We start from the raw sequence: 27250 nt of genomic DNA on the forward strand, positions 1-27250 counted from the left end.
AAAGCCAAATCCGATTAGTGAAAAACCAAAGAGGTCATGCCAATGCAATCATACATGGAACTTAGTACAAATAACCGAATCATGTCACGACCACATACATCGTGTATATACATGTAATGATGTATCGAGTAACCAGCCCTTTTGTGGTAATGTATCTGAAAAACCTTTAGCTCTGGTATGGGCACGGTTCGGTTCGGTTCGGTTTCGGTTCCTATGTATGCATATAATCGTGCCCATTCGGTTTATGCACAGCCACTTTGTCCAGGAAGGAGTACATATATGTATGCATATGCTAGGAGGAACTCCACAAACCAAATGCCAAAACTTTATCATGCCTTCCTCCCCCTCCCTGTTCATGGGTAATTTTGGAATCCCCTGTTTCTGAAGTTTCTGCAGCCATGGTGTTGTTCTTCCTAGCAGGTAAGGTTCTGTTTACCCTCCTTAACTTATCAGGTAATGGAACATGATGATGTGCATACAATGGGCTTCCTTGCCATCCCATAGCTCAATGAAATGGAGAGAACTGATGAGCTTCAGGTGCACTTGGCTCCAATCATATAGGTGGCCTTCACAACTTAGTCTGTGCACTTATTCTGTGGATACTCCCGATGGAAAAGGGGTCAAAAAAGTGTCGGGGAATCTAGTCGAAAAAGCATCTTCAGACCGGTATATTGTAAATCTATGTAACCAAGGTCATTTGAAGCAAGCACTTTACATGTTGACCCAAGACGGTGTGAATGTAGGGCATTCTGCTTTAGTATGCCTTATACAAAGTTGTAGTTCCATGCTCTCTATTCGAGAAGGCATGTATCTCCATTATCATTTAGTTAGTGGTTTTCTCTTCTTTGACGAAGATATATTCTTGGAAAACATGATCATGAGAATGTATGATAAATGTGGTAGCCTTCTTGATGCAAAAAGCTCGTTTGACGTGATGAAACGTAGAAATATTGTGTCATGGAACATGATAATGGGTGCATATTCCACCCGCGGCCAAAGAAAGGAGGCATTTCATTTGATATCTCGAATGCTTCTTGAGAATTCCGTAAAACCTGATAAGGTCACATTCATCATTGTGCTAGGCGTATGTGGTAATATATCACCAGTTTCTGATGTTAGGATGCTCCATGGGTCTATTATCGAAACAGGTATTGAAGGTGATGTAACAATAGGAAATGTACTTATAAATGTGTATAGTCGGTTGAATGTTTTGGAGGATGCTTGTGGGATTTTCAATCGAATGCCCTCTCGAAATATCATCACTTGGAATACTTTAATTTCAGCTCATGCAATGATTCCCGGACATGAGCATGTTTCCCTCCAATTGTTTCGGATGATGCACTCTGAAGACATAGCAAGGGATAAGGCCACATTCATGAGTAGTTTGAATGGGTGTATGAATTGGAAAGTTCTTGTGGATGGTAGATTGATTCACTTTGAAATATGTCAAGACAGGCTAGAGTCTGACCTCATGATTGGCACGGCTTTGATAAAAATGTACGGGCGATGTGAGAGCTTGGCCGATGCTTGTTGCATATTTGAGAGGATGATGCCGAAGACTGATGTTATCTTGTGGACTACCATGATTGCAGCGTATATCCAACAAGGCCACAATAAAGAGGCTCTCCAATTCTACTATAGAATGAAACATGAGGGGGTTAAACCTAATAAAATCACATTGGTAACCATTCTTAATGCGTGCACAAAACTCGGTATGTATATTGAAGGAAAAACAATCCATGATTGCATTCCGGAGAAAGAAGTAATATCTGACATTATTTTGAGCAATGCGCTCATCACAATGTATCAAAAATGTGGGAGTTTTATAGATGCGGAAGAGCTGTTTGTAAGGATGCCCAAGAAAGATGTTGTTTCTTGCACTGCCATGATTGCATCATATGCAGAGCAAGGTCGTGGCTTTGACGCACTCTTTTTATTCGAAAGAATGTTACAGATGGGAGTAAGTCCGGACAAGTTCGCTTTTAGTAGTGTGCTTGATGCATGTGCTAGCATATCAGCCCTGTCTGATGGTAGGATTCTATACTCATTAGTGATCGAGAGTGGAGTCGATTGTGACCGTGTTCTTGGAAATTCGCTAATTAGCATGTACGGGGAGTGTGGGATCATGCAAGATGCATATAACATGTTCACAAAACTCAAGGATCCAGATAACATATCGTGGAGTGCCATCATAAGTGCTTATGCTAACCATGGATCTTGTGAAGACGTTCTGAGATTATTCCAGGGATTACAAGAGCAAGGATTGAAACCGAGTAAAATAACCTACATTAGTGTTCTATGTGCATGTAGCCATGCCGGTGCTATTAACACAGGCTATACATACTTTGCCTCTATGATTGCGGAGGGGCAGTGCATTCTACCAACTTATGAACATTATATGTGTATGATTGACCTTGTAGGTAGGGCAGGATGTGTTGAGGAGGCAGAGCATATTGTAGTTAAAATGCCTCTACAACCTGATGCCATATTGTGGAATACATTACTTGGAGCTTGCAGAGTGCATCAAATTGCGGATAAGGGGAGATTGGCTGCAGATCACGTTCTTGAACTCGATAAGGAGAATGAGGTAGCACATGTGGTGTTGGCAAATCTATATGCCTCCTCTGGTAGATGGGACGAAGCATTAATGGTGAAGAAAGCGATGATGGTCGCCACAAAGAAACCATTACGAGTTTTCGAATCGAGCCTTGCTTAGTCTCGGAAATGTATCCTATCCCCCATTTTGACACCATAAATAATACACTTGTATGTAGCCTTTGGTGGTATATCAAAGCTGAGAAAAATCAAAGGTACGCATAGTGTCGTGATGTCTAATCCCTTGTGGGTATTGGGATCACCAAAGCTCTCATTCAGCTTGATTGTTGCAATGAGTTCCAACAATCAATTGGGTTTCTTCTTTGGGGTCATGGTGAATCATCATCTTGACATGACAGCAATGAGATAAGTAGACTCGATTCTTTCTTTGTTGGTTGATGGGAGATGAAACCAAGATGATACAAACGAAGAAGCATTATGAATCCTTGATGTATGGGTCATATGGGAGATCCAAATATTGAACATAAAAAAAGAGCATGGTATTTCTGATTCGCCATCGTTGGCAAACCAATATGTAACATAATAGGGTTCTTCAAAGAAGCCCAATGCAACAATGCAAACACCATTTCCATCTAACCTCAAATGGGGTTTTTAAGAGAAAGGAACCAATTTTATTTATTATTGGTTCGTGTAAGTTTTATGCAAATTTGTCTACTCGATTCGCAATAAACAAAGCATTAGTTTCTCATGGTTTTTCATGCCCATCGCCTATTGTTTCTTTGCTTGTTTTTAAAATTTGCAATTTGGGTCATTAACATCCATATATTCGGGTATTTGTATGAAGAGAGTCTTAGATGTGCACATGGATCAAGATTTGTACGGTACCTTTCGGAAAAACTATTAACTAGATGTGATCTATGTGTCACTCTGACATAGATCTATTGTGTGCCTCGCTTCATGACAATGGATTTTCTCTTATGGGATATAGTAGACCATGCATGTCAAAATATTGTATCACACGAGTACCATGGTACTACCACCCTTGACTCTAAACATGCATGGTTTAATGTTTCATGCCTCTTAGCTCTTTGGATGAAGTATGTATATAATATGGAGTGAGACCTCTTTGGATGAATTATACCATTGTCGCGAAACAATATCCCAAGGTTACACAAGTTCCTAATATTATTCCATTGCAACCAACACAAACTTACTCCCATATTATGAGAAGACTTACCTTACGGTACAAAAAGTATATCAGAGTTAGTAGGTTATCTATCAATAGATAGGTTGGAGAGTCCCCATATGCATTTTGTTTTTATCACAGAAATTATTTGGATTGTCATTTTACATACAGATAGTTTGCATGTTGCACATGAGCAAATTTGGTTTCTTACATTAACCTAGGAAATTCAAGTTAGATGACATTGAATGTGATTTTTTTTACATTTTTCTTTGTCAACAACGCTTTAAGACCATGGCAATGTGGCTCTACTTTATTTCCTTAGGTTGATTTATACATTTTCACATGAGTTTAACATTGAGGATCTACCAAGTCTACATGAACCATTAATGACAAAGTCAAGTAGTTATTGCACTAAGGTAACGTAACCTAGTGTACAATACATTTCAATGTGAACATGGAAGAACATAACACATTTGGAATGCACACAGGCACATCATAACAAAGTGGGAGCCCACACATATTTAGCTTAGTTGGTATTAGGTAAGGTTATCCAACAAAGACCATCATGTGATTCCTTCACTTGTGTCTAGTACATTAATGAGATTTCAATTAACCACGTAAAACATAATTAATTATCACACAATTAACCTTTATGTCACGATCTAGAGATGAATGATGTTCAAACCCAAAAATCTACTTCTACCATAGCATGTTATGGCATTGAGTAAGTATTTTAAATTCAATTCCATCATTATTGCACTCCACCAATTAAGTGGATTCTATCTACTGAATAATTTTCTTTGAAGTTTTTAATGGGCCCACTCGCGATCCCCACATCTACTTTTGGCCTTTAATACTCGTTGCTTGGCTTTTCCTGATATGTTCTAGCATTCATGGAAATAATATTGCAAGATATTTAGGAAGACAAATTTGAATGGTATTTTCAAGAGCAAATATATGCACAGGCATGTGTTGGAAAACAAGATTGACATGCTATTGAAGAATTGGATATAGATCTATGGGATGATGTCCTTGTACTAGGATAATGATATCGTAACAATTGAAGAAACAAACACTAAGATAGTTGAAAAAGAGCATCCTCTATGTTATGTTGCAGCCAACTGAAAGCTCGTGATCGGGCTTACATGGGTGCAATAGTTTTGTTGTTCCTTGGACACACTATTGTTGAGCTTCAATTTGTCAAATATTAAACAAGGTCATCCAAGGAAATGCATTCAAATTAGTTTGGATCCATCAAAATTAGGGTGGTTTGGAAAAAAGCCTTGTTGAGCACAAATCATGATTGCACTATTCAATCCAAGATATGCATAAATGCCTCGCAACTATGAGATATTTTGGAATAAAAGTCTTCTCAATATGCAAATACATAATTCAATATGTATACATATTTAATAGTAAAGATGTTAGACAAGGAAGATTTCGGAAATCGGGGAGATGTAAGGTAGTGTGAGTGAGGCAGATTTTATTCTAATCCACTGAGTAGCAATGGGCACGATTTCGGCTCAAAGCGAACTGAAGTGTTAAGCCATGGCTTAACGGTTTATTGGCTCAAAGATAAATAAACCGTTTGGTTTGGTTTCAAATATTACGATCCGGTTTGGTTTCGGTTTGATTTGGTTTTGAATTTCACGGTTTAGCGGTTTCGGTTTGGTTTGGTTTTGAATTTTCACGGTTTAGCGGTTTTAGCTTATGTGGTTTGGTTTAAAGGTTTAAAAGTTTTGAAGGTTTAAAGGTTTATCGATTTATAAATTTGGTTTGGTTTTGATTTATGATAAACCGATTTGGTTTGGTTATAAATTTTTCATAAACGGTTTGGTTTAAATGGCTTCATAAAATTAAAAATGTTTGATTTGGTTTTTAATATAAATAAATGGTTTGGTTTGGTTTGGTTTCAAGGCCAGGAAACCGAACCGTGCCCATTGCTACCGCTGAGGTCCAATATGATAACATGTGAGACAAAAATTGAACTGGTCAAATTGTTAACAAGTGTATTGTATGCTCAAGCCAAATAGAGTACTATTTAGCATTTTGATCCAATGTTTGAACTCAAATTGTGAGGTTTCAAACATATGTGAGTAGTCGATGACTAGTTTCGTGGCTTGAGGACCAAAGGGGATATATTTCACATAGTTAACATGTGTTATGCGGTTTGCTCAATCCAACAAGCCAAACACTAGAGTACTATCAACATATTGATTCAATGTTTGAACTCACTAGTGCGAGGTTTTTAACATAGTCCATGGGTAGACTATGGATAGTTGACGACGAGTCTCATGGCTTGGGAACCAAAGCAAGAACATGTTTCATGTAATTAACAAGTGTTATGTGGCATATTGAATTCGTCAAATAAAATAGGGCACTATTTATTTAGCACACCGATCCAACGTTCAAGCTCAATGCTCCGGCCCAAACTTTGTTCAGGGGCAAAACATGGATAGCTAATGACGAGTCTTGTAGCTTGGGGGAACCAAAGGGGGAACATGTTTCACGTAGTTAACAGGTGTTCAGTGAATCTGACAAGGCAAACGCTAGAGAACCAATAGCCTTCTGATCCAATGTTCAGACTCAAAACTAGATCCATGAACAGGGCAGAATCTGGATAGCCAATGAAAAGGCAGAATCTGGTTCTTGCAACTCATGTCAAGTGGCAACTACAATACTTGGGGTTTCCCGTTTCGGGTAGTCTAGGGTTTCTTGATTCAAGCAATGTAGTGATCCTAGATAGGGATTGGCAACGGCTTGGGTCAAGCCTAAACCAAACCGTTAAATTGTTTTTAAACAGTTTGGCGGTTCGGTTCGATTCGATTTTAGGCTTGAGCTTCCTTAACTCACTTTGGGAAGGGTCAAGCCGAACCGAACCGAGTTTGGCCAAAACTGTTACCAAGCCAGTTAAGGGTTAATCGGCTTGGCTAAACCGGTGTAGGCTAAAAACCAAGCACGCTCCTAAACCGGTTTGGTTTGGACAAGGCTAAACCGATTAAACTGAAATACTCGTTCTTCTTCTTCTCCTTCTTCTCCTTCTTCTTCTTCTTCTTATCCGATCACTTCTCTTCTTTGAGTGAACAGAACAGATTTTACTCTGCTGTGGAGCTATGGCTATGGCAGCTTCTGCTTCCATCACTGTAGCTCCAGCTGCTGCTGCCTCCTCCTCCTCCTCCTCTTCTTCTTCCGCTTCGATCCTTTCTCGAAGATTTAACCACTCCCCCCTCCATCCTCAGACCTTCCTCCTCTCTCGCTCTTCTTCTTCTTCTTCTTCTTCTTCTTCTTCTTCTTCTTTCCTTCTCCCATCTCTCCCCCTCTCCTCCCACCGATACCCAAACCCCAAATTCCTTCTATGCAAAGCTCAGGAAGATGAGGTCGATGCTTCCTCCGCTGCAGAAGCTTCCTCCGATTCCATCGTATCTCAGGTCGCCCTGCTAGAAGAAGAGCCCGACACTCCTGGCGTCGCCCCCAAGACTAATGGAAGCGCTGTAGCCGCATCGACGCCCAAGAAGCTTTCTGCTCTGCAGAGAGGAGGTACTCTGACAGGAGAAAAAGCTGCTGGTCTCGACCCTAGTCCTGCTGCCCTTGGTAGGTCCAACAGGATTTCTTCCGTCTCTGGCTCCTTCTCTGATTCGAGATGGAAGAATGGCACCTGGGACCTTAAACAGTTCGCTTCAGGAGGAAAGGTCGACTGGGATGCTGTAATCGATGCTGGTTTGGCTTCCTTCCTCTCGTATCTGCAATCTTTTCTTTAGGGTTTTCTGATGGTTTTAGTGTATTTCCACTTGTTTAGGAGGGTTTAGCGATGAAATTATGTGGACATGAATGATTTTATGTGTTTGTTTCTGTGATGCCTATGGAGGAAATGGTTAATGATGGGTGCACCATCTTGGTATGCATCTTTCTGGTACCATGCATTTGGTGCAGCAATGGTGTTGTTTCTTATACCATACCATGCATCACCCATGGACGATGTTGATGTGTCTGGGGTATAGTAACATGTGTTCATGTATGGTTTTGATGCATCAGTTTGCTTATATCATGTGGACATGTATGATGATAACAGTGATATCTGTTTCTTAAACCATAAGGCCATGCATAATGCAGATATGCATGGTTCTGATACCATTTGTGTGCTTGGGTCGTCTTGTTTCTCATATCATGCGGTCATGGATTATGTCAATTATGCATGATTGCAACATGTCCTGTTCTGTTACCACTTACACACGGATGATATGCCTTGTCCATACTCCATGTGGACATGGATCATCAGTTATCTTTATTGATGACATGCAATTTTTTCTTTGTGCAATGGCAGAGGTGATCCGAAGGAAGTGGCTCGAAGAAAGTCCCGAAGCGTCCAAGAATGATGACCCCGTTGTGTTCGACACTTCCATCATTCCATGGTGGGCATGGGTGAAGAGGTTCCACTTACCCGAAGCAGAACTCTTGAATGGTATGCTATCATGTATCATTTCAGTCAAGGGAAATATATCCATTATGCTTTGAGCATCCAAATATCTTTATGCTTTCCAACTAATCATGCTTTATTTTATGATTAACCTCACCTTATGTTTATGCATCCTCATTTATGTTTCATGTCGAACGTTGCTTCTGATTTATGAGTAATTTCGCTTATTTTCCACAGCAAACTTCCATTATGGTTTACCAGTAACCTTGCTTATAGTTTACCCCCACCCTTGCTTATGGTTTACCACTGACTTCATTTATGCTTTACAAGCGACTATGTTTAAAGCACTGATATCACTTTTGTTTTTTCACTGGTCTGATGGTGTTTTACGACTGGCATCTCGTTCTGTTTTATGAATGACCTTAGCTTTGTGTATTACTGCTGACCCCACTCTCTGTATGCTTCGCCACAAACAACACATACTACTTGATAACAAACCGCACTTTATATTTTACTACCCACCTCGCTCGCATTATGATTGATTACAAACCTCACTTTATGTTTGATAACAATCTTCACTTTAGGTTTTACTACTGACTTTTCTTATGGTTATGTTCTACCCTTAACCTCACTTTCTGTCTGATGACCAAACCTTCCTTATGTTTATGGTAGGCCGTGCTGCGATGATAGGCTATGTTATGGGTTATTTTGTGGATGCACTTACCGGAGCTGGATTGGTGGATCAGACAAGTAACTTTTTTGGAAAGCTCCTTTTGCTCATCTCGGTTCTAGGAGTGCTTTTTATTCGCAAGAATGAAGATTTGGAAACATTGAAACAATTGGCCAAGGAATGGACTTTCTATGACAAGCAGTGGCAAGCTTCTTGGCAAGAGGAGAAGGCACCTGGTTCCCAGAGTGAACAGTAGAGACCTTTATTTGTTTCTTTTGCCTATTAATGCTGGTAGGAAGATCCAATATTCTCATTTTTATTTATTTAGGAATGGCTTATATTCTTGAGTGAGCATTTAAAAGATTCAAGGGTATTTGCAACTATGTTTTGTGCAGCCTTTGTTAGCGCTTGCTCTTGTAACAATTTTTCATGCTTCAGAAGCTGTTCGAGTATTGCTAGTACCTTATGACAAGGTTTTAAGTTAAAATCTTCTTTAGGAGATGAGCACAATAATCATGCATTATTATCAATATTTCACTTAATGTCCTTTTTTCTGATGAAGCAATTTGTAGTGTAACAATTTTTCATGCTTCAGAAGCTGTTCGAGTATTGCTAGTACCTTATGACAAGGTTTTAAGTTAAAATCTTCTTTAGGAGATGAGCACAATAATCATGCATTATTATCAATATTTCACTTAATGTCCTTTTTTCTGATGAAGCAATTTGTAGAAAGAGAGAGAGAGAGAGAGAGAGAGAGAGAGAGAGAGAGAGAGAGAGAGAGAGATCTATGAGATGGGGTCTGGCCCATGGGAAGGATTGAACCTGGGTTCTCTCAATTTTTATGACTTTGATTCTGCTGCATAAACCACCAAACTGATGGCCAGAGAGGGAGGTTATAAATATGGGTTTCATAGTTCCCTAAGGCGCCATGATAGTAATCTTAATGTGTGAGGTGGCCATGACTGGTAATGATTCTTGAGATTGGTCTACAGCCATGAAGTTCATAATATGCACTACTCTGCATGTGATGAGAAATAGAGAGGAATAGTTTAGATCTATGAAGTGCACTTAACTGTTGAGGTCAACCCAATAAAAGCTCTAGGTTTCTTAAAGATCCACAATAATGATCTTAAACCATGAGGTGGCTGTACAACTGGTAATGACTCTTGAGATGGTTCTGCAAGCATCAAGTGCCTAGTGACTATCCACTAGATTCTACATTGGCATCTGGTAATATTGGAAACAATATGTCATGGTGCAGTAAAGAGGTGTGAAAGTCAAGCCTTAATCCCAAGGTTTAATAGCTTACCACTAGGGTAAAATCTAATTACAACAAAACTGAAGAGGGAGAACTTGGAACCTTTTATCACTTTAGGTCTATTGTTTAGGTTAAACCTTTTTCCTTGAATATCGACATAGTATGTTCACTTTATGTAATGGTATTTAGATATATAGCTACAATTTTCAATATTCTTGTCCAATGTGAACGAGTTAGATCTTCAGGAGTTTATCAATTGGTTTAGCGAGTTCCCAGGAGCTGGATCCACCCGTGCTACTACATGAATGAAAATAAATATGTAGGGAATACATGTAAATACTAGGAGGAAAGATTCCAGATAGAATTTTATTTTTCTTGTTGAGGTCACCCAACATACATTGCATCGGCCTCATTTATCTACATTGAATATGAGCAACCCTACTGATTGAAAATATAGATTGTCCATCAAGTAGGATCAATGTATCTTTGTCTATTTTTGTGTTTGTCATCCTTTTTTTACTAGACATTTTTACATTAAATGCTCTCTAGAAGGTTTGCAATTAGAATCTCTTGGAGAGTGTTTATGCCCCGTCTGTTTTCAAACATCTCCCTTACATTTCAATCTCAGCCATGATGAGCAACTAGCACTGAAAGAAACAAAATGCCGATACCAAGACAAAACCCAAAGTTATTGAAGCCAATTATAGGCCTATACCATGACCACTTGGATGAGAACTCAAAATACTTCAAATGTGCACATTCCAATGTTCGCATGATTATCGTAGAGAACATCTTCACATCACATCACTTTCATGGACAAACATTGTAACAATGTATGTTTAAACTTTATATTGCACATAACAAAAGAGTTGCAGTAGTAGCTTGCGATATCCACTTAAGGGCTCGAAACATTGTGGATATAAACTAACAAGAATTCCCTACCTTAAACAAAACGACCTACAAAATGTCTCTTTTAACACTACAGCAGTATGTACTTTTTGTGGTGGTGTTATCATTAAGATATTCCAACATAGCATTTATTACATGGAGAATTCTTCGTGCCACAGCTATATGCAACTTCTGGAACTTGATCCATTGTATCTCCATTAATTGTCTTTACCATTAATCATCTTCCATCTCCAATTCTATCCATTTCAGTGAACCAAGGTGTCGAGATGTTGTCGGTATCGAGCAAGGTTCTACAAGAATGTTGCAACAAATTGATCAATCATTCATGTAAATAAACTCAAAACCACACCTTCATTAGAGAGAGAAGAGAACATGAGAAAGTACTTACACTTGTGAAGGCATAAACACTCACTGTCTTGGGACAAGTGGGGCTTCCTCTTCTTAAGATCTTTCCACCTTTGGCAATATAGAGCATGGGAATGCCGGTGGATAATTCCAAGTCAATAACCTGTTCCAAATCCCGCATGGTTAAAAATTTCAATTGTTGTACACACAAGCTCTTCAAATATCCCATTGATTAGATTAGCCATAACCAACATGTAAAACTCCTCTCTAGTTTTATGTGGATAGACAGTGAAATTTGACTGTCCAAAACCTTTATTACATCTTCTTGATGTATGTCTAAGTGATGTTACATGTCTAAATCCTCTCCTAAATCTTGAGTTATGCCTTTAGCGAAAAGCCAATATCTTTCTGTAAAAAGGTATGTATGTCTACTTCATAGCCTACTCCTGGAATGCAACAATAATAGGCTTTACCTCTTGCGACGTGAGTGCATCAAGGTACATGATAATTGAACGCAACGAGTTTCCATGAGCAGCTATCATTATGTTTTTCCCGGCCTGAAGTTTTGGTTCAATCTGTATTAAAGACATTTTGAAGACACTATTAGTGGACCATGGGGATTGACAAGCCATGAGAAGTAAGTAGTATCACATTAAGTTTACCTCCTCTTTAAAGTAGGCGACTGCCCTCTCGGCACACATGGCAAGACTTTCGCCATTGGGGGGAGGGATATCATAACTGCGACGCCATTCATGAACTTTCTGTTTCCCATACTTCTCAGCGGTTTCCTGTTTATTCAACCCTTGAAGCTCACCATACCTAAACAAGACACAGCAGCATTGGATTATATACATTATATTGTACATATTGCACACCTACGCACAATCATGCTTCTTAATGACCACATTCAGGTATTGAAACTTACATGCGCTCATTGAGTTGCCAGGCAGTCATGACAGGGATAACCTCGTCTTCTGTATTATCACTGAAGATCTTACTCCATGCAATAGCCCTTTCATCCTCATTGTGCACAACAACAGGAACCTGGGGTGGAAATTGATTAAGACCCCAAAAAACACAAATATGTGACAAACGCATGAAGATACAGAAATGTAAATTCACATACAACACATGCCTGCATATATATTAACATGCAAGGTATACAGACATAAAAATATACATGCAGCACATGCCCACATATATTAAGATGCAAGGGATAAGACATACAAATATACATGCATGCATTATTACATTTAGAACACATACTGACATATTATAACATGAAAGTGGATATTGATGCATGAACATGAAAACAATGATCAATATGCATGCATATATAGAGCCCTTAAAAACACATGCAAAGAAATACTAAGATGCAAGTGGATATATATTCATAGCATGCTATCTCTAACCTTTTGCTTCCTGTGTTGGGTCATTGCAAGCATAGCAGTCATCTGAGCTCTGATGAGATCAGATGTATATATCAGATCAATCGGGATGTTGCTAATTCTTCGGCCTGCTTCAATTGCTTCTTCCACACCCGTTTGTGAAAGAGGAACATCGACGCAACCAGTAAAAAGGTTCTTCTGGTTCCATAGAGATTCACCGTGACGAATCAATATCAATGCAGCCTCAGCTGTTGCAAAAAAAAGCAGTTACTCCTCAGTATAATATGTACCTCATGTGTGTTACTTACACACAGTTGTAAGCATGGTTCTCCTACTCTTAACAGATTTAACTGAGGTTTTAAGCTGTTGCGGTTCATGGTTCTATGACTTTTCACAAACGTTAATTTAGGTTTGAGGCAGTTGGTCACATATATTCTTCTCCTTCTAACAAATTAACTAGGTCGTCGAACAGTTGAATTGTTGCAAATCAGACTTCAGATTTAAGACAAAAAATCAAGGAAAAACAAGTCTTAACACATTTAACGTAGGTTTAACATATAATTCTCCAATTCAACCTAACAAAATTTAACTTAGACAGTAGGCATGCAATTAAATTTATCACCCTTATATGTGGATGTGGATAGCTTAGCATGATCACGTGACAGAGGAATGGATAGGAAATACAGACGAAATTCTGTAACTATCCAGCAATTTTAACAAGATTATGGAGATAATTTCTGCTGCTTCTAAACATGTTGACTTCAGATTTTAACTACTTACATGTGGATTTGGATGCCTTTGCATGATCATCTAGAAGAGGGGCCGGATGGGAAGCTGATACTGACAAGACCACAGCGGAGTGAGGCTTGTGAGACCATGATATTTTGCAGTTGAAACTAGCTTGTTGAGTGAAGTGAGATTTAGATCCAAATTTGACTAATTGGCTGTCAAATTTAGCCTCTTTGTGTTTACTCATGATTATCTGAGGGTTCTGAGAAGATAAGCTGCTGGAGATAGGGGTTGCTTTCATCACAGTAGTGGCCATCTCAGATAAAGCTGGTTAATGAATTAAGAAGGTTTGAGTAAAGATCAAATCCAAGCAGATCCCTAAATGCATTACACATACGCATACATATCAAAGGATGATCTGATCAGAGCAAATATGACAGATCTATCTCTGCATATGTATATGTATGTGTATATACAAAAAGGGTAAAGATCTCCAACATCAGAAGTTCAAAAAATTAAAAAACAGACATAGATAGAAATGTAGCAGAGGTAGAAGTACCTGAAAGAAGGGGAGGAGAAATGGATGAATGGGAGGGAGAATCAAAGTGTTAATGCTTTTGAGCCCTCTGTTTATTATCTCTTTGTTCCTCTCTCTCTCTCTCTCTCTCTCTCTCTCTTACACACAGTGTATGATTGTGTGTGCAGGGAGAAGCTTTGTGATTTTGAAATAGAGAAGAGAACAGAGCATAAAACAGAGTATATGGAGAGAGAAGAAGAGGGGAAAGGGGCCTTCTAAAATAGGGTTTGGGGGGGGAGACTGAGCCTTCTGCTGAGAGGAGTCTGTCTACACACAGATGGCTACAGAGAGAGATCTGTGTCTGAACAGTCAATAAAAAGGAGCAAAAGCAAATTGAATTAAACACACACAAAAAAGAAGAGAAAGAAAGAAAATGCAGGAATGGAAATGGTGGCCCTGCCCCTGCTCTGTTTCTTCTTCTTCTTTTTCACTTTTCCTTTTTCTCTTTCTCTTTTTCTCTTCTTCTCTGTTTGGGGTTGTGCTTCTTCATAGGAGAAGAAGAAGGAGAAGGAGACACGTGGCAAATCAGTGCAGAGGAGGCAAACCCGTACGCATGCATGGTCTTGTTTACCGGTCGACGCCCGCCCAACCTCTCTTTGGCCGCCCGCCCGATTGTGGTCCCTGCTACGAAGAGAATCTGCTCTCTGGGCTTGCCCCCATAACAAACATACTGAACCAGAGCAAGAGAATCTACGCATCTACGCATAACACGAATGTAGAACCAAAGCAAGAGGATCTACTCTGGGGCATGCCTCACATAACACGAATGAAGAACCAGAGCAAGAGAATCTACCCTAGGCTTGCCCGCATAACATGAATGCAGAACCAAAGCACTTTTGCAAGATTGTCTGTTTCAACACTCCTCGATTGATTGGTTCGCCCTAGAGCGAGACTTGTGTCCCCAGAGTCTGATAACCACTCGGGGCCTACCTGCATAACTCAAATGTTGAACCAAACTGCTTTGCAAGACAACCCAGTGAAACACTTCTCGGTTGATTGGTTCGCCCCAGAGTGAGTCTTGTGTCCTAGAGTCTAGTAACTACTCTAGGCTTGCTTGCATAACACGAATGCAAAACCCAAGCGCTTTGCAAGACATCTCTTTTAAGCACTTCTTGATTGATCGGGTTGCCCTAGAACGAATCTTGTGTCGCCAAAGTCCGGTATCTGGGCCTGCATGCATAACACAAATGCAAAACCAAAGCACTTTGCAAGACAACCCGTTTAGACATGTCTTAATTGATTGGTTCATTGTAGAGTGAGTCTTGTGTTGGTAGAGTCTGGTCACTCTTTAAGATGTGTCCACCTTCCAAGTAGCTATCACCCATTTTAACATGTTTCCATATCAACCCATATCAACAACATCAAGTTGCATCTCATCCCTTTCCTTAGGCTCCACTTCAACAAACGTTTCTTCATTGATCAACCCAAATTTCATTCGTACGCGGGAAATTACGAGAAAGAGAGCACAAGTTATAAGGGAGTTTTAATACACATATCTACGCAATTCTCTAGTAAATTCGAAATTTCGACCCTGCCATTTTCTTGACCACCACGTTCATAGTTGGCCACTTCCTACCTATGGCTTGAACAAGGGTACCGTTCGAGCATAGGAATGAGTGCATATGCACCACACACATTTTGTATGCATGAGGAGAAATTTTCTTTGCCTAACCTTTTTTTTACCCTTCGTTTACTAACTCATTAGAAAGAAGAATTTCATAGAAGATGCTTGTGGTGATGCCATGTTGTTTAGCAAAAGCGTAAATGGGTTGAAATCAAGAGGGGTCCATGTGGGAACTTGGAACACATTTGTCATAAGGTACAATGAGTAACATTTCGTCATCTTACACGCTAAGCGAACAAATTGATTATTGTTCTTATAGTATGTACATACATTGAGAAGTCGACAATATTTTAATCACATATATGTACAATATTAATATAACTCGCGTCCCACGTTGTAGGGAAAGGTCAAGTTTTGTGAGCATCACTCGTGACTCAATACGTATAACCTTTATTGTGATTATACATCATTAATGTTCAACGCATTGATCATGTGTGTTCAATTATGTCTCATATGTGGACATGTGAGCACGCACTCGCATCATAGTCAACTAAGGCACTTTGGTTACTTGAGAATATATGAGGTATCTAAATTGTGTATAAGAGATCTTAGTTAGGAATGTGCTATGTCCCTTCCATTAGTCCAAATGACTCTTCTAATAGGGATATATAAAATGCAATCTAGATTCTTATGACTGTTCTAGCTTCAAATAGAACTCACATATTTATTACCGACATAATCAATATAATAATGAAATAAATAAATGGTAAGTTAGAACGAAGCTTTCTTCACAATGAACATGCTCATCTAATACAATACGCATTATATATTGACTTATACAACACAAATGCAGCAGAAACTGAGAAATGAGGATTGTAAAGACGATTCATTTAGATTGATGATGCCGGCTCTTCCTCAGCTGATATTATCTTTCTTTACTTGTTGGTATTGGTGTCAATATGGGGGCTTGAGTGAGGATTCTATGCAAAAAAACCATGAACCACTTCCCAACCCTGTAGAACAAAGTTCATTCATTTTCTTTTGTTGCTTTTTAGAGACAACACCATAATTATTCATGCTTATAGTGTTAGGTACCGTACATGCGATCTATGCTTTGTTTCATGAATAATTAATGCAACGCAACAACAATGACATGGAAAGCCACAAGCCACACAAACTATAACATGCTTCATAATGCAAAATGCTTTTAATAGTTAGATGTCTTTAAAGAGAATGTAGTTTCAAGCTAGGTTGGTTTGGTGTGAATAAGACAATTCCCAATGTTCGCTTTATGTGAATACATATGTGAGTTAGGGAAGGGAACTCTACTTAAATTGTAATTACATAATGTAAGATCATGTAATGAGAATCTCCCTTGAAGCCATGAAGTGTGAATCACTTGCAAAAAATTTGTGATCTTGCAACTCGTTCTCTATGTATTGAAGAATATGGTACTTCTACACCCATTGGAACAATATAACACTATCAACTTAAGGCTATATGGAGTACACATGGGGGGAAATGAACCCCCTTAAAGGGGTCACTTTAGAGAAAGTTGAATAACTCAATCTTATGAGATGTCTAAGATCACTTCAGAGAGGAATAATTCACTCACTTTACCAATCGAAGATCTTCATTTGAGATCATTGAAGGATTGCATTGATACTCCTCCACTGCAACAATATTGTATCGAGATGAGACATCTAATGGGGCTTTGTGATGGGTTGACATGACCAATGTTGCATTTTGTGCTTTTATCTTTATATAGGTTTGTTACTTTTCATTTTCTTTGGCTTTTGTAGAGACATTAAAACACTTGTCCTCACTTCCTTCTACATCCTTGATTGCCATAACACAACACAAAACTCATTTTATGAGGTTAAATATGAACATTTTATAAAGTTAAGTCTACTATGCAAAGGTAGATACATTGTGTAATTTGTATCCATTTCATTATTATTTGTCATTAGGAACTTAAGTCAATATAGCACTCTAGGAAATACTCCTTTTAAGTGTTCTTCTTTGCTTGGCCATAATTGTTTCTCCTTGTCGAAGTCATGTTTGGGCATCATTCTACGCTCTACCCTCATGTTGGCAAGTTAGAAGTGATCGCCCAAGCTCTTTCAATCGTCTAACTATCACATCAATACACACACTCTCTCTCTCCAATAAAAAAATGTGTTATATTAGTACTCCCTTTAACTTTGGGTTGACATATGTGAATTGTAGAAATACCCACTATCTTGGCATCAAATAACATCGTGATAAAACTTGCCAAATTTGAGAAATGTTTTAGAAGGTGTAGAAATGGAGTGTATGGCAAGTACCTTCACAGATAATTACATGAGTTTTCTAACCTATCATTTTGAGCTTGTATTAAATATGTCCTTCAATGCATTTGAGCTTGTATCAATAGTTATATTGAGAAGTTAGAACTCGTTGCCCACCTCTACAAGTCGGTGTCAATTGGAAATTGGTTCTTCTAATTAAGTTCAGTTTCCATATCTACTGCCAATATAGAAGTGTGTTGGGAGGTGTGTGCATCAATCATGCAAGCAAATAAACCATTTTCCTATCCATGATGCATGAATAGTACCTTGAGACATGATTTTCTTAGATTATGAAGCCCAAGCTCCACCATTAAACTAAATGTGTCTTCAAATCCAACCAAACATGAATAAGCACATACCACTCCAGCCAAACATCAACATGAATCAGCACACATCCATTCCATCCCAACATGAATCTGCATATATCCAGTGGCGTGGACATTCTTTGAAGATTTGTTTCATTTACATGGCAGATTTATGAAGATTCACAAGTTTCTCAACCTTCCTAGAAGGTTTTTGAATGATGAGGTCATTTATTGTGTCATCATTGTTTGCATGGGTCCTCATCGTCATTTGTAGCGTTGCTTACGTCATGAATGCTAGCATCATTGCAAGAATACTCCAACCTAACATGAGTCAGCCTATATCCACTGAACTGCCACATATCCACTCAAATCCACGTTTGATTATCTACTCTTCAATCTTGTGCATTTCAGCTGCTGCATAAATATTGTTCATGCAAATATAAGCCACCTCATATGTTGGGTCAAGCCATATAATATGTTCAAAAGCAAGTTTTGCAAGCTCCACATTGCCCCATTTTTGACAAGCACCCAATATGGCCGTCCATACGGGTAAATAATCAGACATAGGCATTTTTTGAATCATTACTAGTGCTTTGTCGAAATGGCCAGAACGGCCAAAAAGGTCGACCATACAAGTGTATTGCTCAGATGTGGGTGCCATATGATAATATGTGGTCATTATTTCAAAGCACATTTGGCCTGTCTCAAGTAAACCTGAATGCCGACATGCATTAAGTATGATGGTGAATGTAACCAAATTAGGCTTTATACCTTGTCTTAGCATATTGTTAAGAAGCTCAATAGCACCGTATAACTCCCCAACCTCAGCATAACCGCTTATGAGAGCAGTCCATGAGACTACATCATAAAATGGAATCTCATCAAATATGCCCTGTGAGTTTTCTAGAGCACCACATTTGGCATACATATATACAAGAGCATTACTGATGGAAATATCATCTTCCAAGTGTTTTTGGGAAATTTCTACATGTATTTCTCTACCTTTTCTAACTTTTACGCTATCAGCACAAGCTTGCAAAATACAAACATACGTCACCGCATCTGGCAAGACACCCTCACATTTCATTCTTTGGAAACATTCAGATGTTTCCTCTTCATCACCACATTGGACATATGCCGAGATTATAGCATTCCATGTGAACACATCTCGAACCAGAAAGTCAAAAAACATGTCTTGAGCTTCTGCAAATGCACCACATTTTATATACATGTTCACTAATGCTGAGCCAATGAGAGCATTACTTTCTATTAGTCCATCTCGTTCAATCTCCGAATGTATTTCTTTACCTTTTCTGAGTTCTGTTATTCTCCCACAAGCTTTCAAAACACCAAGAAATGTGGCCACATTCGGTGACAAACCATCACGTTGCATACGTTCGAAGAAGCTAAGTGCATCCTCACCACTTCCAAATTCAGCATATCCAGCAATGAGTACGTTCCAAGAGACCACATCCCTAATACGAAGTTCATTGAACACTTCTTGTGCTCGGGAGAGGGTGCCGTATTTTGCATACATATCTATGAGCGCATTTCCAACTGGGATGCTCTTTTCCAGAAAACCCTCTCTCGCAATCTCAGCATGTATTTTTCTCCCTTTGTCTTCTGATGACTCTATGTTGCCACAAGCTTTCAAGATACAAACAAAGACAAATGCATCGGGAGAAAGACCCTCTAACTGCATTCTCTCATAACATTCCAATGCTTTTTCACCATACCCATGTAAGGCATATCCGTCCAATAGTGTCGTCCACAAGACTAAATCTCGAGCCGGAAGCTCATCAAACACTTCTTGTGCTTTTGTGAGTGCACCACATCTTGCATACATTTCAACTAATGCGGTGCTGACCAGCATACAATTTTGCAATAATCCCTCTCGAATAATCATAGTATGAATATCTTTGCCTTTCTCAATCAATCCTAAGCCACCACAAGTTTTCAAGATACAAACAAAGATTGACACATCTAGCGAATGTCCCTGTACCTGAAATTTCTCAAAGCAATGCAATGCTTCTTCATAATGTCCATATCGAGTAAAGCCAGACATCAACACAGTCCATATGAAGACATCCTTACCTGGAATCTCATCAAACACTTCTTGTGCCTTTTCCAATGCACCAAATCTAGTATACATATCAACCAAAGCAGTCCCAATGATAACATTCTTATGTAAAAACCTATGAAAAACTATACTGGCATGTATCTTCTCACCCTTCTCAACATTACCCAAAAAACCACAAGCTTTCAAAGCACAAACATATGTGAAAGCATCCGGGGAGATTCCTTCACATTGCATTTCTTCATAACAAATCAAAGCTTCTTTGGCCATACCAAGTTGTGTATAACCTGAAATGAGGGAAGTCCAAGAGACCATATTCCGAAGTGGAAGATAATCTAACAAGTTTCGTGCTTTCGAGAACTCGCCACATTTAGCATATAGACCCACCAACGCACTGCCTATATAAATGTCTTTCTCAAGAAGAAGATGACCACGTTTGAGGATGTGGGTGTGTATTTTTATACCTTTCAATAGGTCTTTCTTCTTGGCACAAGATCTGATTTGGGCTAAAATCACAACAGGGTTGTCTTGAAATAGTGTGTTTTCTGTATCATAAGTGGTTGAATTTCTCTCAGTGTTTCCATGGTTTGAAAAGACTTCATGGGTTTCCACAAACTTCTTCTTCATCATCGTAGTCTTCATCATCATCATTATCTTCTTCTTCTTCTTCTTCTTCTTCTTTCTCTTCAATCATCATCATCATCATCAACATCATGCAGTCTCTGCAGGTCTATAGAGGTGAAGAATGGAAAGAGAAGGAAGAGAACCTGAGCTCATTTTGAAATTTCTCTGTTGTGATCATGTTATGTGACATGAAACTCCAACAACTTTTGGAAACTCTGAAAAATACCCCTGAATGCTGAAATAGCTATTAGGGGCACCATGGATGTTAGTTGTTTCTTCGATTTATGCTTTGTTTAATGCAACACGATTCGAGGGACAAATGGGCATGGCATGGATCGCCACTTGATGGATATTATTAGTTGTTTTGGGATATGCTTTATTTAAATGTAGCATTAGTTGCAAAAACAAATACGATGCATGATTTGGGTTTCTATCGTGACTTGTGTGGTTTGTCAACTAAGCACATGATGACATTTGAATAATTGTTTCGTAGTTTGATATAGTTCTCATAACATGTTATTGCCTTATCTATAACTTCAATTGAATGGGAGATGTTATTGTTAACTTCTATCTTCAATAATAAAAACCTAATTTTGATTAAAATTTTGACCAAAGAAAGGAATTCCCATCTTCTTCGACCGCTTGTGGATGATTGAAATCTGTGACCTAAAAAAAGTTGGGCTTGTTTAACTTCTCACACTATTTAGACCAAATTATCAGAACATTATTTGTTTGACAACATAATCTTTGCATATTTTAAATAAAGCACACCCATAAGCTCAAGGAAGGTCAATCAATCTCACAAAAGCAAATGTAGAAAGGAGCACAAAGGTTGAGTGCATAAATAGCATCATGGATGGGTCCTTTATTAAAAGTCTTATGCTTAACACCTTAGTTTGTGAAGACCCTTTATAATGTGGCTTATGCTTCACACCTTAGTTTACAAAAAAAGCATATGATAAAACCTTAGTTTGTGAAGACCCTTTATAATGTGGCTTATGCTTCACACCTTAGTTTACAAAAAAAGCATATGATAAAACCTTTTCTTAGTTGGTTAATGCTTAACACCTTCTTTTTTAAAGCAAGGGGAGCCTTTATTTATTTGGTGCCTTACAAATTACACATTTAACCACTTCTGGTTGGATTCAGCACATGAGAGATAATATGGAAATGGATGAGGCACAGACGTGTATCCAAAGTCATCAAGTTTGATTTATGCTAACGCAAGAAAGCATACCTAATGAGCAAAGCTTTGAGAATATAAAAACAGATGAGGCATTGTGGTGAATCCAATGGAATCAACTTGAGTTATTTGTGAATCCATTTTTAATGGAGAGCATACATGACGACAAAAGCCCCATCCTGAGAACCATGCGGTTGCCTGTAGCCTCTCAAGGCCAAAGACCCCAACTCTGTGAAGTTCAAGGCACGAGCATGACCAAGAACAATATTGTTGCCAGAACACCCATTGTATGTGTTATGGGCATGACAAGAATTTACCCCGTGGTACAGAATTTTTCCCATGATAATTTGCACCGTAGTATTCTATACACGAGAATAAAATTGTGGTCATGCCTGTAACAGTATGTTAGGCTTTTTCTCACAACTCATCTAAATGTAATGTATTTGATCGATAGTCCAGATAATCCAAAAATCTCTCGGATAATAATAACAAGCAGATGATGAGAATTGTTTTGTTCTCCATCCATATAGATGGTACAGATAGAGACAATGCCTCCAACATAGATGCATAGATAGAAAAATGACTTGTACAAGTTCACATTACTATACACTTCAAAAAAGAAAAAGAAAAATAATAAAAAAGAACATGGAGAAAGCCTCTGCATATCAGTTTCAGCTTGATGGTGATGAACAAATAAATGATGGAAGGGGCTAAGAAAAATAGAATCAATCTAAAGAATTGTACATGTGGGGTGAACTGCAGGACCTAAACCACCATGCGTCATTATTCTGTAGGATGGCGATAACGGAGAAGCCAACTAGTTATATATGGAATAAGCAGTAGTAGTCGTAGGAGACTGAACCATCTTCTATATATAGTTAAGTTAGTTGTCTTGTCTTGCCATCTCAAGAAGAAATAATGTAAAACAAAAAATATTTCTCGGAAGAGTTGTTTTGGCTAATCCCATTGAATAAGCAAAGGTTCGGATGCCACCGGAGGTTTAGGGTTTAGATCAAGTGGTTTAGAGTTTTGATTGAGTGGTTTTGCATTGAGACTGAGATTAGCTCCAAAACTCTCCCATGTTGTTACTGCAGCAGTGGTTGGTATTTGGTTTCTAAAACCAGTAGTATTATACCCAGAAGTAGGTGGTATTTGGTTTCTAAAACCAGTAGTATTGTACCCACCTCTTGAAACATCACTTCGGATTTTAAGAACATTACTACTTTGTTGGGCCTTTATTAATCTGTCATTTTGAACTTTCAAAGCATCTAGTTTCTCCACATATCTCTGCACCCTTTTAATCTGCAAATAATTTAAAGTACAATGTTTAGCCACCAGCTTTATAAATATTTCAAATAATAGATAGCATTTTAAGTGTGATTTGAGTGATGTTCTACGCTCCATTTATATACTGCTAAACCCTACTCTGGACTCAACTAACCTCCTAATAATATAGTTGAGTATGCAATGTTATCAACTCGATGCACCTAAAGAGCTGACTAAAGAAGAGAAATGTATTACAAACCAGAATTGTTTTCTGTACGTTGGTATCTCCTTCCACTTTATTTGCATCTAAGATGACCAATTGGCACATCAGTGAATCAATCAGTTCCGTTAATTCATTATCGGAGAGATGCTTCCCGCTCAAAATAGCATCTTCAATGTTAACAACCTGATGCAAAACCAAAAAACACAGACACATTATTGGAGTGAGCAGTGGTGGTTTTATGGCCCAAACAGATAGCATAAGATTATGGCTAGTGTTTGGGGAAAAACAAAATATTTACCAATTGTCTGAATTTTCTTTTCAAATATTCAAAATAGGTAATTATGAAAAAACCAGCACAATTGTAACTAGAATTCAGCTGAAATTTTTATATATTTTGATCAGGGATTTTGTTCCCTTAATAATAATAAAAAAGGATATTATGAGAAGACACCATAAAGTTATATGGTGTATTCAGATGAATTTGTCTTTATACATTTCTCTTCAAGATTTTGTTTCCTTTATAAATATTTACAAATGCCAAGCTCAGTGAGATCAACAGCCATTTATTGAATTGGGGGGGGGGGGGTTACCTGTCCAGAAAGCTTATCCACAGTTTGTTGCGTCTCAGCGACTGCTTTACATGCTTTTGCCACAGCTTCGTTCTTCCTCAACTCAACTAATCTTTTCTCCCAGCTGGCCGCATCTTCAACCAATATTATCTTTGACTTATCTTTCACCCCATACTCAAACAGATAGTCACTATCTTTCTTTTCTTTACCCTTGTAAAGGAGACGTTGTTGTTTCGTTTGTAAGCCTGTGTCTTCAACTAATGCCTTCTTAAGTTCCCCTATCCATAACAAACAGCAAAATACAGTCAGAATTGAACAATAAAGAAGCGGGAGAAAGGGTAATACAAATTACTAACAAAGTTCTTTTGAACTTTGAAGAAGGCCTCAATATTCATGGATTATTATATAATGATCTTTAACAGAACTTAAAATGCGGAAAGGATTGAACGGTGGAGTTTTGAATTCCAGAAATTCAGAAGAATCATGCAAGAAGGGAGGGAACATCATCTTCTAGACATAATCTCTCAATCCACTTGAAACAAAGCTGTGCTATTCTTTTCGCTTTGAAGTAGGAATCTTGAGGAATCACTGGCAAGAAGATGATTTCCAAAAAATTCCACTTTAAAGCAGCAAATCTTTGAACTTGGAAATGGCACTTCTCCCAATTGAAGTAATGAAGTTCAGGTCGTCTTGGGCCTCCTCTGTGTCCCATTGGGGGTCCTCGTTGCTCACAACGAGCGCCTTCCCAGGGAACTGCCTAAAAAGTATTTTAAATAACATGATGAACCAGTTCATCAAATATGTTCTTCCCAATGAGCAGTCATTGAAATGCCATCATCTCATTGACAACATGAATGATGATGAGTCGACAACATGAATAGTCACGACGTTAGCTTCCCATTGTTTGACATCAGACTGTTTTTTGTTTCTGTTTTTTATTATCTAGGTGCCACTCAAAACACCTTGAAGATAGCCACATTTTGATACATGCATTTATGATATACATCAAGTGGTTTCCTTTGGACTCTATTATAAACGCTATGTCTGTATCAAATATATATGTGGGTAGATACTACCTAGACAATACCTTGGAGGGAACAAATCCCCTAGCCTAGGACTGAGGAAGTGCTTTTAACTGCAAAACTCAGCATTTTAAGAGAAGGTAAATGAAACTCTCAGTTACATCAACAAGCAAGAAATATCCCTATTCTGCATTTTGCATGCAACAAGACAGCTATCATGTCCAATGGTGTTTAGGAACAAAATACCCTAAAATATTATGATCCTAACTTCTCAGATACTTTCATACATATATACACAGCAAGCAGACATGCACACAAACACAGACACAGACATGCCCTGCGTAGAGATGAGCCTAAGTTCTATTATGGATATGCACAAACGCATACAAACCCAACAAACTCACATACATACATGTACAAACACTGCATTTCAAATGAACAAAAAGAAACAGTGGAGGGAGAGGGAGAGGGAGAGAGAGAGAGAGAGAGAGAACATGACATACCAAAGGTGGAGTGGGATTTGATGGAGACATGATGTCGGGATCTGCCAAAACAGACCTTGACTCTGATCAATGGCCCTGTTTGTGAAGAATCTGCGTCTGGGTCTCTCTTCTGGACAAGCATACCTCCTGGCCTCACCTCCCAGGACTCCTGGGCAGAGCTTTTCTTGGCATTCATTGTTTCCATGCACGGAATGGAAAACTGATTGATAGGAAAGAGGAGGAGGAGGAAGAAGAAGAAGAAGAAGAAGAAGACCTTTCAGCTCCAAATCATGATAAGAAGAATATATGGGCTAAGAATATAGCAAAACCCTGTCCAACTCTTTCTCTTACACACTTCGTGTGTGTGTGTGTGTGTGTGTGTGTGTGTGTCTCAGAAGGGAGACAGACAGAAAGATCTACATAAAACAAGGAAGGATTGAGAGCAAATAGAAATGGGCATTCCAAGAGATTGTCAGAGAACCCAATACATACAGAAATGGAGAGAGAGCAGGAGGAGAACAAAGCAGAACAGAGGCAAATGAAAGGCAGAGAGGATATAAAGAGAAAGGAGAGCCACATGCATGCATACATATATATACACATACATACATACATAGCATACATGCACTCATACATACATACAGACATACATAGCATACATGCACTTATACATACATAGCATACATGCACTCATACATACATACATAGCATACATGCACTCATACATACATACATACATACATACATACATAGCATACATGCACTCATACATACATACATACATACATACATAGCATACATGCACTCATACATACATACATACATACATACATAGCATACATGCACTCATACATACATAGCATACTTGAACTCATACATATATATATATATACATACATACATTCATAAATGCATGCATACATTGCAATATGTACATACACTCATGCATGCATACATTCAGATACATATGTACATAACATAACATACATACATTGCAATACATATATGTATGCACTACATACATTCATACATACATACATAGTGACCATATTTACATGGATTGTTTACTTGGATTCAGTCAATATTGATCTCTTTTATTATATAGCTTGTCTGGCTCTTAAAGAATCAATTCATCTTTTCTTGTCTCTCTTTCACTCTCCCTATTCACTTATGTATGTATGTATTTAAAGTGTCCCTCGGAGCCCGAATCGTCTCTTTGTGTCTCACCTTGCCCCCCCTACCCCCCTTGATCTTTCACCTTTGTCTTTTCTTATTCCTCGCGTACACCCCATCCTAGGGTGACCACACCGAAGAACCTCACGTGGCACTCGAAACAAAAACCGGAGGAAAAGTTAGTGCAAGTGCACTTCTTATTGGAAAGAATTGGCTTTCTCACCTCGTCCGGCTCAATTCCTTGACACTTGCATGGCTTGATTGATAGTTCTTCTACGCCTTGTACGAAAATCATTTTGCTCGCGTTTGGCTCATCGTCAACTCCCATTTCTTGCGCTTGGGTCTAGACACACGGAAAACCTTTGAAATATACCCGTGATGTTTTCCTTTATTTCGCCTC

The 27250-nt window shown here is 38.5% G+C and overlaps 5 protein-coding genes across 5 annotated transcripts; 2 read left to right on the forward strand and 3 right to left on the reverse strand.

Annotated features, from left to right (window-relative positions):
- The first annotated feature begins 320 nt into the window (after positions 1 to 320).
- Positions 321 to 3316, forward strand: LOC147854300 (pentatricopeptide repeat-containing protein At1g15510, chloroplastic-like). Its single transcript, XM_087331749.1, has one exon. It carries the CDS (start codon positions 464 to 466, stop codon positions 2714 to 2716), a length of 2253 nt encoding a protein of 750 aa, XP_087187875.1. The 5' UTR covers positions 321 to 463; the 3' UTR covers positions 2717 to 3316.
- Positions 3317 to 6784: 3468 nt separating this feature from the next.
- Positions 6785 to 9356, forward strand: LOC147854301 (light-harvesting complex-like protein 3 isotype 1, chloroplastic). Its single transcript, XM_087331273.1, has 3 exons — positions 6785 to 7459; positions 8064 to 8201; positions 8829 to 9356. The coding sequence occupies exons 1-3, from the start codon at positions 6856 to 6858 to the stop codon at positions 9080 to 9082; spliced, it is 996 nt and encodes a 331-aa protein (XP_087187399.1). The 5' UTR covers positions 6785 to 6855; the 3' UTR covers positions 9083 to 9356.
- A 1648-nt stretch (positions 9357 to 11004) lies between these two features.
- Positions 11005 to 14168, reverse strand: LOC147854302 (2,3-bisphosphoglycerate-dependent phosphoglycerate mutase 1-like). The gene is made up of 8 exons (XM_087331425.1): positions 14015 to 14168; positions 13507 to 13782; positions 12751 to 12974; positions 12264 to 12382; positions 12001 to 12157; positions 11812 to 11913; positions 11382 to 11501; positions 11005 to 11283 (listed from the first exon to the last, which is right to left on the reverse strand). Exons 2-8 carry the CDS (start codon positions 13769 to 13771, stop codon positions 11239 to 11241), a joined length of 1032 nt encoding a protein of 343 aa, XP_087187551.1. The 5' UTR covers positions 13772 to 13782; positions 14015 to 14168; the 3' UTR covers positions 11005 to 11238.
- Positions 14169 to 17829: 3661 nt separating this feature from the next.
- Positions 17830 to 21269, reverse strand: LOC147854303 (pentatricopeptide repeat-containing protein At3g03580-like). The gene has a single exon (XM_087331709.1). The coding sequence runs from the start codon at positions 20957 to 20959 to the stop codon at positions 18617 to 18619; it is 2343 nt and encodes a 780-aa protein (XP_087187835.1). The 5' UTR covers positions 20960 to 21269; the 3' UTR covers positions 17830 to 18616.
- Positions 21270 to 22575: 1306 nt separating this feature from the next.
- On the reverse strand, positions 22576 to 26029 carry LOC147854304 (BAG family molecular chaperone regulator 1-like). The gene is made up of 4 exons (XM_087331439.1): positions 25699 to 26029; positions 24195 to 24451; positions 23641 to 23787; positions 22576 to 23417 (listed from the first exon to the last, which is right to left on the reverse strand). Exons 1-4 carry the CDS (start codon positions 25880 to 25882, stop codon positions 23073 to 23075), a joined length of 933 nt encoding a protein of 310 aa, XP_087187565.1. The 5' UTR covers positions 25883 to 26029; the 3' UTR covers positions 22576 to 23072.
- Positions 26030 to 27250: the final 1221 nt, after the last annotated feature.

This window comes from Azolla caroliniana, unplaced genomic scaffold, assembly GCF_043228905.1.
Source record: "Azolla caroliniana isolate FFs.n. ecotype wild unplaced genomic scaffold, voAzoCaro1.0.p SCAF_15, whole genome shotgun sequence".
Taxonomy (NCBI): Eukaryota; Viridiplantae; Streptophyta; class Polypodiopsida; order Salviniales; family Salviniaceae; genus Azolla; species Azolla caroliniana.